This window comes from Procambarus clarkii, unplaced genomic scaffold (genome assembly GCF_040958095.1).
Source record: "Procambarus clarkii isolate CNS0578487 unplaced genomic scaffold, FALCON_Pclarkii_2.0 HiC_scaffold_151, whole genome shotgun sequence".
Taxonomy (NCBI): Eukaryota; Metazoa; Arthropoda; class Malacostraca; order Decapoda; family Cambaridae; genus Procambarus; species Procambarus clarkii.
Window position 1 is genome coordinate 203,059 of NW_027189184.1, and position 15,225 is coordinate 218,283.

Consider the following 15,225-nt stretch of genomic DNA (forward strand, 5'->3'; position numbering starts at 1 on the left):
ACCATGTCGGATGATAATAGCGGGTTATTCAAATGCAGGGAAATCATTTTTATGCAACAAACTCGTGCACAAGTACCATGAAACATTCGCTCGAATAATTATATGTGGTGGGGGATATTCTGAGTTGATGAACAATCCACAAATTAATAGAAAAATTGTTGCTCATTCGACCATTATTGATCCTTTGGATGAGCAAATGGATAATTCCCCAATGCTGATAATAATCGACGATCTCTTTACTGAAAGCGCAAATTCAAAAATTGTTTCTGATATTTTCACCAGGGGGCGTCATCATAACATCTCTGCCATATTGATCACGCAAAATATATTTTCCCCTGGAAAATATTCTAGGAACATAAGCCAAAATGCCTCTCATTTCTTATTAGTCAAATCAAGAGATCTTTCTCAAATTGAGACTTTGGGACGTCAAATATTTGGGAAACAGGATTCAAAGAAATTTCTAGAAATATATAAAAAGGTCATAGCCAAACCCTATGGTTATTTATTTGTAGATCTCGGGTCGAGCACACCCGCCAGCATAACTTTGCGCGGGAATATTGTCGAAGAGAAACCATTTGAAATAGTTTATCAATGGTGAGCAAGAAACAGCATATACTCGATCGAGTTTATAATGATCCTACTTCCACTGGGGGATTTGGAGGCGTGCAGAGATTATATAAAGCAGCTAAATTACTTAATTCTGACATAACACTGGCCGATGTGAAAGATTACTTAAAATCCTCAGACGCATATACGCTGCATTATTTACAACCTAAAAAAAATTCGCGCGTCGACGAGTTTTGAGTCCTAAACCACGGGTTTATGTGTCTGTTGATCTAGCAGAAATGGGGAAGTTGGCCGGGATGAATAATGGCATCAAATATCTGCTTGTTTGTGTGGACATATACTCCAGGTTTGCTCAAGTAGTGCCGCTAACTAGTAAAGACGCGAACATTGTGTGTAGGGCACTAAAACCTATACTAGAGACACCTCACTAGCGCGGGGTGCGGAAAATTAATTCAGATCGCGGGGGTGAATTTTACAACGCGCGTGTGAAAAAGATGTTGGCCTCTAAGAAAATTGTGCTGTATAGTGTATTTTCTCAGGAAACAAAAGCATCCATAGCCGAAAGATTCATACGCACTTTGAAAACTAAGCTTTACAAGTATATGACTTCACACAACACATTGAAATATATAGGGGTGCTGCCTGACGTTGTAAAAACATATAATGTCTCGCCACACCGAGGGTTGGGGGGCAGAACCCCCAGAGAGGTGCATGCTTTAACAAAACCAAGAGAGATTGTCAATCTATTTAACTTAATGTATAAAAACCCAGGCAAAACATCGCGGGGCATCATTCCACAGCTGAAGGTTGGCGAAACAGTACGCATTACTTTATCTGATCGCGTTTCGAAATTTAAAAAAGGTTTCAAACAGCAGAATACGCGAGAAATCTTCACAATCGCGCGAGTGAACAATAGCCAGAGGGTCCCTTTATACTATTTGAAAGATTTGAACGGTGGCAATATTGACGAGGGGTTTTATAGACAAGAACTAACCCTCACCCATTTGCCCGCCGCCTTCAATATTGAAAAGGTTTTGAGCAAGAGAGAAGTCGACGGTCAGTTGCAATATAAAGTCAGATACGAGGGTTATGATCAATCATTCGACCAATGGGTCGTGTTATGATCTCAGCCTGCAGGAGAAACGAGCCTCCCTCCTTGAGAGTTATTCATCAAGCCTGACCTAACTAAAAGTTCTAGCAAATATTGAGGTAATAACCCATATGTAAAATAGTTGTTTGGATATGTATAACAGTTTGAGATTATGGGCAATGAAGAAGAACACAGATAAATGACTGGCTAGGAGATGTGGACATTTTGCTGGAGGCGTGAGGCTCGCTTCTGGAAGGGCTTTGACCTCACTTGAGTGCCAGACATCGCAGGGGAAAGCCGCGCTCCGTGAGCTCCCGCCAGAAGGGAACCCCTAGTGATATATCTCGAAGAGAAGAGAAGTGTGTAGACGTGCCAGCTGTGGAACCGAGCTGGGAACTTTGTGGTCTCAAGTCCTGGTCGACGAGCAGAGTTCAATAAGCTGCTCAGAGGCATTTTCGTGGGCTGTGTGGAGCGCCCTGACCAGACGCCGTTAGAGGGAAAGCGCCCTCGACCAGTTAATCTGTGGTAAGCACGATATACGCCAGTTCATAGTGATTGCTTGTAGTTGGTCGTGTGCCCAGCGACAGTAGCGATGTTTATTTATAAGTTAGACATGTTTTAATAAGGCAGAAAGCCTGAAATAGGAGAGTGAAGAGGGAGGAGCACGGAGCGACGTCCGTCCGCTCTGAGCTCTGACAGACGACTGAGGGAGCCCGGCTCCTGACGGAGGAAGACCCTCCCAGCGAGTGAGGACCGCCGCCAGGCGAGGTGGAGTATGGACCCGCCCAAAACGGGGGAGTCCACTCTCACTGTATGTAGAGAACAGATAGAGGTTTGAGGCAAGCATATTGTGTGGTTATTTTTGTTTATGTGTTAAAGGGGAACATTTTATTGGAGTGTCGATGGGTTGCAGGTTTGTCTTTGGGGAAGAAGTTGCTGAGAACTTCGAAGCCAGCCTAGATGAAGTAATTGATGAGACTCCAAGGTAGTGAAGCAGAGGACCTCGAGCTGTGAGGAGAAGCAGTGAAGAGGAGTGTCACGTGCTTCTGTAGAGGTGGTGTAGCAGCCAAGAGAGCTGTGGAGGAACCTAGCAGAAGGGTGAAGCACCGTAGTTACTCAAGGAAACTTCATGATAGCAGCCTGGAGAAGCTGCAGAGGATCCTGGTAGTGAAGCCCGGAAGAACCTAAAGATATTAGGGTAGTGAACTTCCAGAGGTGGAAGGGAAGTTCTAGTGGATTACTTGTAGGGAATTGATAGTGTTTGGTTGTCATTAGTGTGCAAGACGCAGTGAGAGGTGAGTGACTGTTTGCATTCTTATGTCAAGGAGTGTTTTATACTGAAGTTTAGAGTTACAGACGTAGGCTGGATTACCTGCGGTTGTATGCATTCTAGGACTGATAGGGTGATCGATTGATCATTGCAGTGTAGCAAGGAACATTTATGCTGATATATGTTATTGTATTCAAATGCTGATTTTCTTTGTACACATTTATATATATATATATATATATATATATATATATATATATATATATATATATATATATATATATATATATATATATATATATATATATATATATATATATATATATATATATTCTCTTGCTGATGGTGCAACAGTGTATGTAGACTTGATCAACTTGAGGAGGTTGATAGTATCAGGTGGTGAACCAGGAGATAGGATACCACTTGATAAGCTGATAATAGAGTTCTGATGGTGTTGGAGTGCAACCTGATAGTGATATTATAGAGTATAGGATTCATCATTATTATATGTGTGTATGTATCGTGTATGTGCTTTGTCCAGTAAATGTTACCCAATTTGCTGGTGTTTGCCCTTGTCCTAGTGAGGCTTCCCAGGAGGTAGTAAAGAAGGAGAGAGAGAGAGAAAGAACCAAGAACCACTGCTGTGGACAGGGTAGGAGGTAATACTAGTAAGTCATAGGGGATTGAGGAGATCATATCTCATAAGGAGAGAGTGGGGAGTCACAGCGGCTCGAGTGGGTGTGTGCACGTGACAACGAGGCTAAGTGTTGGAGCCGCATCCCCTAAACGTGTGACGTTGAGCCCCTCTCCAAGAGCCAGAAGCGCCAAGGGTGATCTCCTAGTATAAGCACTCTACCGAGTTGTGGGTTGGGTTGTCCATAGAGAAGGATCAACGACGACAACACCAACCAACCCACAGTCTATAATAAATTGGGGGCCTGTGTCCGGGAGAGTGAACTGACACACCCACACCCTGTCCAAGAGTGGATTTGTACACCCTTGCTGAAATAAACTATGTGACTGCAGGTGTATACTCTCTCTCTTGGGAAGACTCACAGGACAGGATGACAGCGGTCCTGAATTTTAGAGGTTCGGAGAAAGACCTTGCGAGAGCCCAGAAGTACATTGATACAGGGGATGATGAAATCTTGCAAAATTGTACCCAGGAACAACTTTGGTTGATCGGTAAAATGTATGGTGTTAGGTTGAAGTCAAACAGGGCGTCTAGTAAACGAAAGGAAATCAAGGCAATAATGCAGATAGACAGAGTAAGCATGTTCTGCAAAACTCGTGACGAGAAGATTCTAGACATGTGCACTAGGAGGCAGATAAGGATGTTGGAAGACCATTTCGGCCTAAAGGGTAGGCATGATAAGGTAGAGGATGGACGCGAGGCGCTGCGGACTTGGTTAAGGGAACAAAAAGCAGAAGAAGAGAAGGAAGCGAAACGCCAATGTGAACAAGAGGAAACACAGTGCCAGCAAGGAGGAGCTGAAGCCCTGCCTCAGAATGAAGTACCCGATAGGTTGGAAGAAATTTCAGAGGAAACGGATGATGCGCCAAGTGACGAAGGAATTAATGTAAACTCAAGTAGCAGCAGGGAAAGCAGCCTTGAGAGGCGCGAGGTGGAACCAAAGTTGGAACCAGGAGACAATGAGGTACAGCTGCAACGTGAAGAGAGGCAGGCTCGGCTTGAGCAAGAGAAAGCCAAAGCCGAGCAGGAGCGAGCTAAAGCTGAGCAAGAGAAAGCTAAAGCCGAACAGGAAAAAGCTAAAGCTGAACAGGAAAAACTTAAAGTCGGACAAGAGAGAGCCAAGGACGAACAAGAAACGGCCAAGGCTGAACTGGCTATGATAAAGATGGAGGCCGCTAAAGCAGAACGAGAGAGAATTAACACAGGCACGAAGGGAGAACAGAGTGAGAAGCGAGGCGAGACGCAGCAATGGCAGATCCAATGGAGTCTGGGGAGGAAGAAATTATGAAAGACCCAGAAGAGTCTGGGGTGAGAAAAATTTTGATAAATGGGCAGATAAAAGTAAGTACCCTAAAACTCGGAAGAGTAGGTCGCGCACTTCGTCTGAAAGTGAGGATGGAGGAGCCAAACGAGAAACTAATCGTTATCCAGGGAATCAAGAGTCCAGTAAAGCCCCACAGAGTGCAGGTAGTGTACCTGGGCCGAGGAACTCCAATACGAGTGGGCAGAGTCAGAGCTACTCTGGTACATATAGAAGAGACTTTTCCCAGGTGAGGTGTTACAATTGTAACGGATTGGGTCACGTGATGCGAGATTGTAGGCAGGGCAAAAGAGTTGTGACCCTGGCCATGTGTGACCCCCGAAGTAAACATACTAATGTGTTCCGAGACAAACCACAGAAGATGAACTTAGTGAACGAGAGGTATAGGCCGTTCATGAGCAAAGGTTGGATCAGTATAGGAGGCCAACCTGAGGTAGAAGTTGGTATCTTAAGAGATACCGGAGCTAATCAGAGCTTGATTACGAGAAGCCTGATTGGGAATGATCGACGGTTAGCTGGCAGAAGTAAGATGAAGGTATATGGGTTGCTGTCTGAGAGTGACATGCCCGTTTGTACTGTCGAGCTAAGGTCGGAATATGTGTCGGCGGAGGTGATGTTGGGAGTTTGCCCCGACATACCTATTCCAGGAGTCCAAGTGATCCTGGGGAATGACTTGTGCGGGACAAAGGTGTTGCCAAGAGTCATGGCGGAGACTGTGCCAGAGGAGTGCCCAGAAGGCCACGGCACGGGTGGGACACCTGAGAGTGTGAACCTGACTGACATCCGAGGAGATGAGTCAGGAGACCGCCAAGCCATTGAAAACCCTGTCTCGGTAGTGATGAAGGCAGAGGTGGCCGACGAGGGAGACGCTGGAGAATATAAGACAGTGTCGATTCAACCGGTAGAAGATATCGACGTAGATATAGCGTGGCTGTTTGATAAAGGTCCAGCCCAGGAGAATGAAGTCTCGGTGAGGTCAAAAGTGAAGACGGCCCAGCCGAAAAAGAATCATGTGAAGAGAGCGGACCTGAGTAGAGCCCAGACTGCTGAAATTAAGGGTCGGAAGGCGAATGCAACTGTGCTGAGTAGGAATGAGGAAAGATGTGGACAGACTGAGGACGGGAGTAGAGCGTCAAGTGGTCCACGAGCACAGAGGCATAGGGATAGTGGAGTTAAGTTGTTTGAGATGTCAGGAGTTGACATGTTTCACAGAAAACGTGGAGGAGAGATAGTGAAGAAGAGTAATAGCCGAGAAAATGAAAGGAGAAGAGACGGTCTGTGTGGAGAGATGCTTACGAGCACTCTAGGAGAGGTAAAGCGACATGTACGGTCGAGTGCTGTTGGATGTAGTACAGCGCTCGAAGAAACTTTTAGGAAACGAAGAAGAGTTGAAGGAGAAGAAATGGAGTTGTATAGAGGTGAGAAGTGCGGGAAGAGGATGATGATGCAAGCATGGAGGAATAGAAGAAAGCCGAGGACTCGATGTAAGTCAAACAGGATGAGATCTCGGATAAATGAGGAGACGAAAGGGAGAATCGTCGGTGAAGACGAGGGAGTGAAGTATGATGAAAGGAGACGAAAGTATAATGGCCGTAGATGGAAGTGTGAAGACGACAGAGGAGGTACAGACAGTAGATGTCTGACTCTGGACGTGAAGAGAAGAAGACGAGGAAATGGAGGGTGGAAACAATAAGTAGAGTGGACCGATGGAGTGCAGGCGTCCAAGGAGGACAGCCTAGCCAAGAGGTGCCAGAGAAGTCAAATCGTTTATGAGAAGATCGTGTTTCTGGAGAGTTGTGAGCCAGATGTTGGAAGGTGCAACGAACTAATTGTAGACTCCTAAGGGAGTATATCGGGTGAAGAACGAGACAGTGTGGTGGCGGATGTATTATCCAGAGCTTTGCCACTGGAATAACTCTAAAAAATAAGGGGAGGGGAGTGTTATGATCTCAGCCTGCAGGAGAAACGAGTCTCCCTCCTTGAAAGTTATTCATCAAGCCTGACCTAACTAAAAGTTCTAGCAAATATTGAGGTAATAACCCATATGTAAAATAGTTGCTTGGATATGTATAACAGTTTGAGATTATGGGCAATGAAGAAGAACACAGATAAATGACTGGCTAGGAGATGTGGACATTTTGCTGGAGGCATGAGGCTCGCTTCTGGAAGGGCTTTGACCTCACTTGAGTGCCAGACATCGCAGGGGAAAGCCGCGCTCCGTGAGCTCCCGCCAGAAGGGAACCCCTAGTGATATATCTCGAAGAGAAGAGAAGTGTGTAGACGTGCCAGCTGTGGAACCGAGCTGGGAACGTTGTGGTCTCAAGTCCTGGTCGACGAGCAGAGTTCAATAAGCTGCTCAGAGGCATTTTCGTGGGCTGTGTGGAGCGCCCTGACCAGACGCCGTCAGAGGGAAAGCGCCCTCGACCAGTTAATCTGTGGTAAGCACGATATACGCCAGTTCATAGTGATTGCTTGTAGTTGGTCGTGTGCCCAGCGACAGTAGCAATGTTTATTTATAAGTTAGACATGTTTTAATAAGGCAGAAAGCCTGAAATAGGAGAGTGAAGAGGGAGGAGCACGGAGCGACGTCCGTCCGCTCTGAGCTCTGACAGACGACTGAGGGAGCCCGGCTCCTGACGGAGGAAGACCCTCCCAGCGAGTGAGGACCACCGCCAGGCGAGGTGGAGTATGGACCCGCGCAAAACGGGGGAGTCTACTCTCACTGTATGTAGAGAACAGATAGAGGTTTGAGGCAAGCATATTGTGTGGTTATTTTTGTTTATGTGTTAAAGGGGAACATTTTATTGGAGTGTCGATGGGTTGCAGGTTTGTCTTTGGGGAAGAAGTTGCTGAGAACTTCGAAGCCAGCCTAGATGAAGTAATTGATGAGACTCCAAGGTAGTGAAGCAGAGGACCTCGAGCTGTGAGGAGAAGCAGTGAAGAGGAGTGTCACGTGCTTCTGTAGAGGTGGTGTAGTAGCCAAGAGAGCTGTGGAGGAACCTAGCAGAAGGTTGAAGCACCGTAGTTACTCAAGGAAACTTCATGATAGCAGCCTGGAGAAGCTGCAGAGGATCCTGGTAGTGAAGCCCGGAAGAACCTAAAGATATTAGGGTAGTGAACTTCCAGAGGTGGAAGGGAAGTTCTAGTGGATTACTTGTAGGGAATTGATAGTGTTTGGTTGTCATTAGTGTGCAAGACGCAGTGAGAGGTGAGTGACTGTTTGCATTCTTATGTCAAGGAGTGTTTTATACTGAAGTTTAGAGTTACAGACGTAGGCTGGATTACCTGCGGTTGTATGCGTTCTAGGACTGATAGGGTGATCGATTGATCATTGCAGTGTAGCAAGGAACATTTATGCTGATATATGTTATTGCATTCAAATGCTGATTTTCTTTGTACACATTTATATATATATATATATATATATATATATATATATATATATATATATATATATATATATATATATATATATATATATATATATATATATATATATATATTCTCTTGCTGATGGTGCAACAGTGTATGTAGACTTGATCAACTTGAGGAGGTTGATAGTATCAGGTGGTGAACCAGGAGATAGGATACCACTTGATAAGCTGATAATAGAGTTCTGATGGTGTTGGAGTGCAACCTGATAGTGATATTATAGAGTATAGGATTCATTATTATTATATGTGTGTATGTATCGTGTATGTGCTTTGTCCAGTAAATGTATCCCAATTTGCTGGTGTTTGCCCTAGTCCTAGTGAGGCTTCCCAGGAGGTAGTAAAGAAGGAGAGAGAGAGAGAGAAAGAACCAAGAACCACTGCCGTGGACAGGGTAAAAGGTAATACTAATAAGTCAAAGGGGGATCGAGGAGATCATATCACCTAAGGAGAGAGTGGGGAGTCACAGCGGCTCGAGTGGGTGTGTGCACATGACAACGAGGCTAAGTGTTGGAGCCGCATCCCCTAAATGTGTGACGTTGAGCCCCTCTCCAAGGGCCAGAAGCGCCTAGTGTGATCTCCTAGCGAGGTATAAGCACTCTACCGAGTTGTGGGTTGGGTTGTCCGTAGAGAAGGATCAACGACGACAACACCAACCAACCCACAGTCTATAATAGTCGACGCCTATGACGTACTGAAACTATGAAGGAGCCTTTAGTTCAGAAATACTGGGATCTGATAAGACTATTAGCCGGTCTTAATTACTCCAGCAGAAAGAAATTAATTGAAAATTTCAAAAAGCCACACGTAAATTGCCTCTCGGAAATATTTAAAAATCTTTTAAGAAATAAATTGCCCGTGCCTAGCAAGGTTTTAAAAAACTGAAAAAATATAGTTCATTAATTCGTGTGGTAGCTTGCAAAAAACCTTCCACGGCAATTAAAAAAAAAATATTAACTAGCAAACGGGGTGGTAATATCCTATCTATTCTCCTTCCCATTGCCGTTAATCTGTTGTCGCGTTTATTTACCAAATGAGAGAGTATTATTTACTCCCGCGGAAAATAATGGACGAGCGAGTGCCGGCCCCTTTGCCGACAGTGCCAGAGATACCGATGCCAACGCCCCCGCAACAGACGACTGAGAACGCCCAGCCCGAAAGATCTAATCCTACTGTAGCACATCTGATAAATCTGAGATTAAAAGCGATACATCACGAATATGCAAGGGCACTTTTAAAATATTTCGACGAGAGTGGGCTTGTTAAATGGGACGTTAATGGCAATATAATGAGTCCTGTGGCTGGTTTGCATATAATTAATGATATTATATATGGGATGACGGTCCACAATGCTTTATTTGCCCCTACTAAACTACCTCTAGCAAAATTATTTTTTAATGTGGCTTCAATTCCTATGGATCTATTTAGAAACACCGCGGCTCGCAGACAGGTTAACGATGAGGGAATTAACAGGAGACGGGGCGTGTCTGGTTCGGCCTCTGACCTCCATCCTAAGCGGGTCAAGGTCGGTGGTCGCGGGGATCGGGTCGCCCCCTCATGGTTGGCATAATAAAAACAAATTACGGCGATTTGAGCATTTATTCATTGCCCTCCCGTGACCTGGTACTGTCGCTAGAATGGACATTCACATCATATACGCGACCAACGTTGCCAATGCAGATCTGTATCCTGATAACATTCCCAGCTCTTTTTCAAATCGCTTGTATAAGGAATTAAATTTGAATCCCAAGCGCACCTATGAAATGTGTTTACAGAAATTATTGCTCCCCACATCTCATTACGTGATTATGAAAGACGATCTAGAGAGTTATGTGAGGGTTGGTTTAATATGCACCAATGTACAAATGACGGGCTTTAAACACACCTATTCGAAGTTTTTACTGAAAAACAACATTTTGGCAGGAAGCATAAAGGAAATTAATAATGCAATTAACAATGAAATAGCCAATATATTGTCAAGCAAGGAATTGAGCTTTATAGATAAAGCTTATAAAAAGCTGTATCCAAAATATGGAACAACGTATATAAAATACGATTCAAGCTATAATCGCAATAAATTTAGTGTCGTATACAGCGACGCCATAATGTTGCAGTTCCAAAGACCAGGTGAAGAGGTATATAATATGGTTTGCCGAATTTCGCTATCGTTCGGGCGTGCGATCGGGAAGGTAATAGGCGCCGAGACAGGTGAGGATTATGTCATATATTTAATCAGGGGTATAAAATATGAGACAGGCAAGGAAACTGATTTATGTGTCTACCCACCACAGCCGAGAGGAATGATGGATAATTTGTGTATTTATTGCGACAAAATTATGCCTACGAGTTATGGTGATCAGTTAGTCAATATACTGGACGTTGTCTCTTTGAATGGGAGTGACGGTGGCAATAAGAAGTTATATAAACCTCTGAACACTTCAATTGTCGACAGTGTGAGCATTACAATGACCGATCAAGAAGGCAATCCTGTTTATTTCGATGCGCGAGGCTGCACGATTGCAGTTTTGCATATAAGGCCGACTTTGGGGGTTATATAATTGAGCATTGAAGCCTATAATCTTCATTACCTCGCATCTAGTTGCAAAATGCGCGTCGATTTTACCCCGCCGTCGGTGGAGGAGTTATTAATACTCCTAACGCCCCCCCCGTTTCCGGGAGAGGGGGCGGTTTAGGGGATGTCCGCATTTTTAACAGTACTAGGCGTCTTGTGCGAGGGGGTGGGATTTTTAGTTTCATAACTGGACTGGCGAAGCGAGCGGCACCATTCTTGATGAGAACCTTGGCCCCTGCTGCATTGAGTATGGGCCAGGATGTCATGCAAGACATAAACAGTGGCGAACGCACATTAAAACAGTCGCTCAAACATAGAGGCCTAGAAACATTAAAACATGTTGGGAAGCAAATTGTGGGCGGGCGGGTCGTTAAGAAAAAAAAAAAGGAACAGAAGGATTAAGACAAAAAACAAAAAACAAAAACAAAGCAAAACAAGAAATTTGTTCAGGAAAATCGACGGAGGGAAATATAATGACGTGTTTGCTTAAAAATTGAATCACCCTCGAAACAACTATTGACAAGATAGCATGGCGGGGCTGCAAGTACCACTGGGGAATTATGCCGCTGCAATAACTGACGCCTTTCCCAAGCCGTTCTCCGCTAGGATGGTAGAGGCCACTATAGCTCGCGTCAAACTATTGATGTTTTGCCACTAAATACTGGGGGCAATAAATTTAGAGATACGTATCTTGAATTTAACATTAAAGGCGTGAATGGCCACTTTCTAGATATGTCGTCATTGGCTTTGAAACTATCGCTAGCAGTAACGGGCGAAGATGGAGCTAGTGCGATAGGGGATACAGAAAATGTAACAATTAGTAATGGTCTATCACAGACTTTATTCAAATCTATAGTAGTGTATTTCAATGAGACTGTGGTCGAAACTACCTCTCTATTCTCATACTGGAGTTATATAAAGCTGCTGACTACTATTTCGGGGTGCGAAGCTGAGAGATATCGGAAACTAGCGCATTTCTTTAAAGGTAATGACCCCAGCAGATTTTCCGACGAATATTTTGCTGCAATGACTGAGGAAAGGGAGCAGCAAATGACTGAGATGAAAACTATGGGTGTGCACACATGCTTTAAATTATTGGCGGATGTTACTACAATTAGCGAATACGTTCTGGATAATGTGGATGTGCGCATTCGCCTCGAACTGAACCCGGATAAATGGATTATTCATAGCGAAAGGGATAATGCTAACTTTAAATACCATATTAAGATGGCGAGGTTGTGGATAGATCGCATAATGCCATACCCAGCCGGCTTAACGGCCATTAATAAGGCATTGATACAAAATAACACCCCGATAACATATACGTTTAACAAAACCCTATTAAAGACTTATATACTGGGCACAGGACAGCGGACAATTACAATGGATCAACCCTGGGGAACTGTAGTTCCTGAGCGTTTATACATGATTATCGTAGATATGGAGGCAATGTCAGGAGGCTATGCCCAGAACCCATTATATTTTGAGAATTGTCAGCTCACGAGTGTATTTATAACTCTGAATAGCACTACTTTATTTAATATTGCTTGCGCTTTTCCACACAACTGCGCAAAATTATATTATACGACGCTACAAGCTTTAGGTTTCGATAATGCCCACACGCTATCCTATGACGCATTTGTTTACGGCGGCACTATACTGGCTTTCAATTTACAGCCCGAAACTATAAAGGACGCAATGCCCCTGGAAGTGTCTGGCAACCTGAGAATTAGTCTAGAATTTAAAATACCTGTGGTGGGAAATAAAGTCATTTTGCTTTATGGTGGCACCACTGGCATCCTGAAAATTAATGCGGAACGTAGAATAGTTTGTGATACGAGAGCGTAAAGCTATGAATTGTCTTGAAATTAACGAAGCGCTGAACGGGGTGTTGGGTCGGGAGGTGCAATATCTGGGATGTTATCTCGCCAATGATGCAAGAAAAATTTTGAAAAAGATCTATAACCATCCTGTGGTATTTATAATTAATACACTAGATGCAGAATCTGCAGATACAATGGGTCATTGGGTTACATTTTGTATAGCCAAAGCAATGACTAAGACAGAAATTGTCATTCTTGATAGTTTTGGAAACCCGAGAATTGAAACGTATTCGAAATATTTTAAGGTTATATTGAATAGCTTTGAAAAATATGATTTGCACATATTCAATGACAGAATACAGCAGTTGGAAACTTATTTCTGCGGGAACTATGCGTTATACTTCACCTACTATTTATCCCATCTAGGGGTGGGAAAAGTGCTTCGCGCAGGATTTTAAATATGAACAACACAGCAAAAATGACGCTTTGGTTGTGAAATTTACGTATGATAACCTGAATATGCCACTCTGTCAAACAACATTTTGCCTGGGAGATGATTCCCAGGAGGCGTGCAATAACCTGTGTGAGCAGGTGACCTAGCTTGCCTGAGGGGGTGGGGGGGTCAGGGAGGGGGTAGAGGTTTTTAGGGGTATATATATAAGCCCAGTCCTAAGGCCCTTTGAGGCCCATTGACTTAACTTGCCCACCGACGAACGCCCTTGGTTCTGGTCATCATTAGAAGCCCACAAGCGAAGTTTTTGAAAATGAAATTTGCCCGTGGTGAGTTTTTTTTTTTTTTTTTTTTTTTTTTTTTTTTTTTTTTTTTTTTTTTTTTTTTTTTTTTTTTTAACATAACTCTGATATAGGTGAGAACGTGTGTGTGTGTGTGTGTGTGTGTTTTTATGTTTCTTGTTGGTGAATATAAAATTTTATTAATGTTTTTTTTTTATTTGCAGAATTGTTGAACGGATGCTCAAAAATTGAGGTGACTGGTGGGATCAATTTAAACTTTGGGACTGCTCTCATCCTGCCAGCTGGGGTGACGCCCCATGATGTTGCGGATATATTGAAGAGTAGTGGTGTTGCCAATGTTCGGCTGATGTGTCAAGCCCCCAAAACTTCATCAACTTCACCTACGACCTCGCCTGAGACTACGGAGATGCCGGAGCCAGTGCCAGATGTCGTTGTGGCCACTATGCACCCCAAGCCGACGGTGCCCATGCCCCTGCCTGAGACGCGGCCGGCGCCAGAGTCCCGCCCCGTGGCCCGCCTTGTTGTTGACTCTATGGATTCACGGGTGGTAGCAATGACTGCGGTGCCGACCCCGGCGGGGCCAGGACCATTCCCAATAACGGCAACAACAACAACAAAAGAGCCCAAAGCTAAGAAGGCGAAGAGTGGAGAGATGGCTCTGAAAACGAAGGCAACAACAACAACAACAACAACAGAACCCAAAGCTAAGAAGGCGGCGAAGAGTGGAGAGATGGCTCTAAAAACGAAAGCAACAACAACAACAACAACAGAGCCCAAAGCTAAGAAGGCGGCGAAGAGTGGAGAGATAGCTCAAAAAACGAATGCTTCGACAGCGCCTTTGATGAAGGACATTGCAAAGCCAACAAGTCGCCCTGTGGAAGAATGCAAAATAACCTGGGAACGGCCTGCACAGGGGCCCGCACCGGGGCCCTGTCGGACTAGGCTATCTACGCGAGGCCGACGCAAGAGGACGACGACGACGACCCCATATGATAAGAAGTCGAGCAACCGCGAGGCTTCTCCCCAGCCATCTACTTCGGGATATGTACCTCCTACAAGACGCCCTAACCCGCCTCCCCCAGCGACCCGCCAGCGGGAGGCAATTACCCACATTAGCGAGAGTGAAGACGAGGATGTCCGACAGACACCCCAGAAATTAGCCACGGTGTGCCGCGTATCCCCTATGGCACCTAAGACACAAGAGCTGAACGCGGAGGACATATTGTCTTCACAGACCTTAAACGCCGTGGTGGAACTGTTTAGTGAAAATCAATCGTTAGCCATGGAAGAGTTGGGCCTGGCTACGATTGACATGTTCACAACACAGTTCGAGCCGGTAGAGGGATTCGATGATGAGGTCTCGGACCTCTTCGAGTGTGGCCAGAGAAAATTCTATGAGCCAGACTATGTAGAGCCCACTCCAACCATGGACTTGTTCACGCCGACCATGCACGAAGCAGCTTTATTGTCCTCGGGCGTCATGCGAAAACTTAATTAAATTGAATGTATTGCAGTGTCATATATTATTGCAGTTATGTGTATTATAATGTTATGTATTTGTTGTAGTTTTTTTATTTGTTAAATAAAAAAGAACTGACGATGAAAATAAATAATGTTTTTAATTTACCGGTGGGGGGGATATCTATAATACTGAATGAATGAATGAATGAATTATGTCTTTTCTGATGTTTGCTCTTTCCTATG

General features: G+C 44.3%; 1 protein-coding gene across 1 annotated transcript; it reads left to right on the forward strand.

The window, feature by feature from the left end:
- Nucleotides 1–4,201: 4,201 nt before the first annotated feature.
- LOC138361034 (uncharacterized) lies at nucleotides 4,202–15,019 on the forward strand. The gene is made up of 2 exons (XM_069320501.1): nucleotides 4,202–4,844; nucleotides 13,725–15,019. Exons 1-2 carry the CDS (start codon nucleotides 4,202–4,204, stop codon nucleotides 15,017–15,019), a joined length of 1,938 nt encoding a protein of 645 aa, XP_069176602.1.
- The last annotated feature ends 206 nt before the right edge of the window (nucleotides 15,020–15,225 follow it).

Excerpts from the sequence above, each read along its gene's own strand:
- LOC138361034 (XM_069320501.1), top strand. The coding sequence starts at position 4,202 with ATGTTCTGCAAAACTCGTGACGAGAAGATTCTAGACATGTGCACTAGG. Across the intron at positions 4,845-13,724 it reads AGGCACGAAGGGAGAACAGA|AATTGTTGAACGGATGCTCA; the intron begins GTGAGAAGCGAG and ends TTTTATTTGCAG.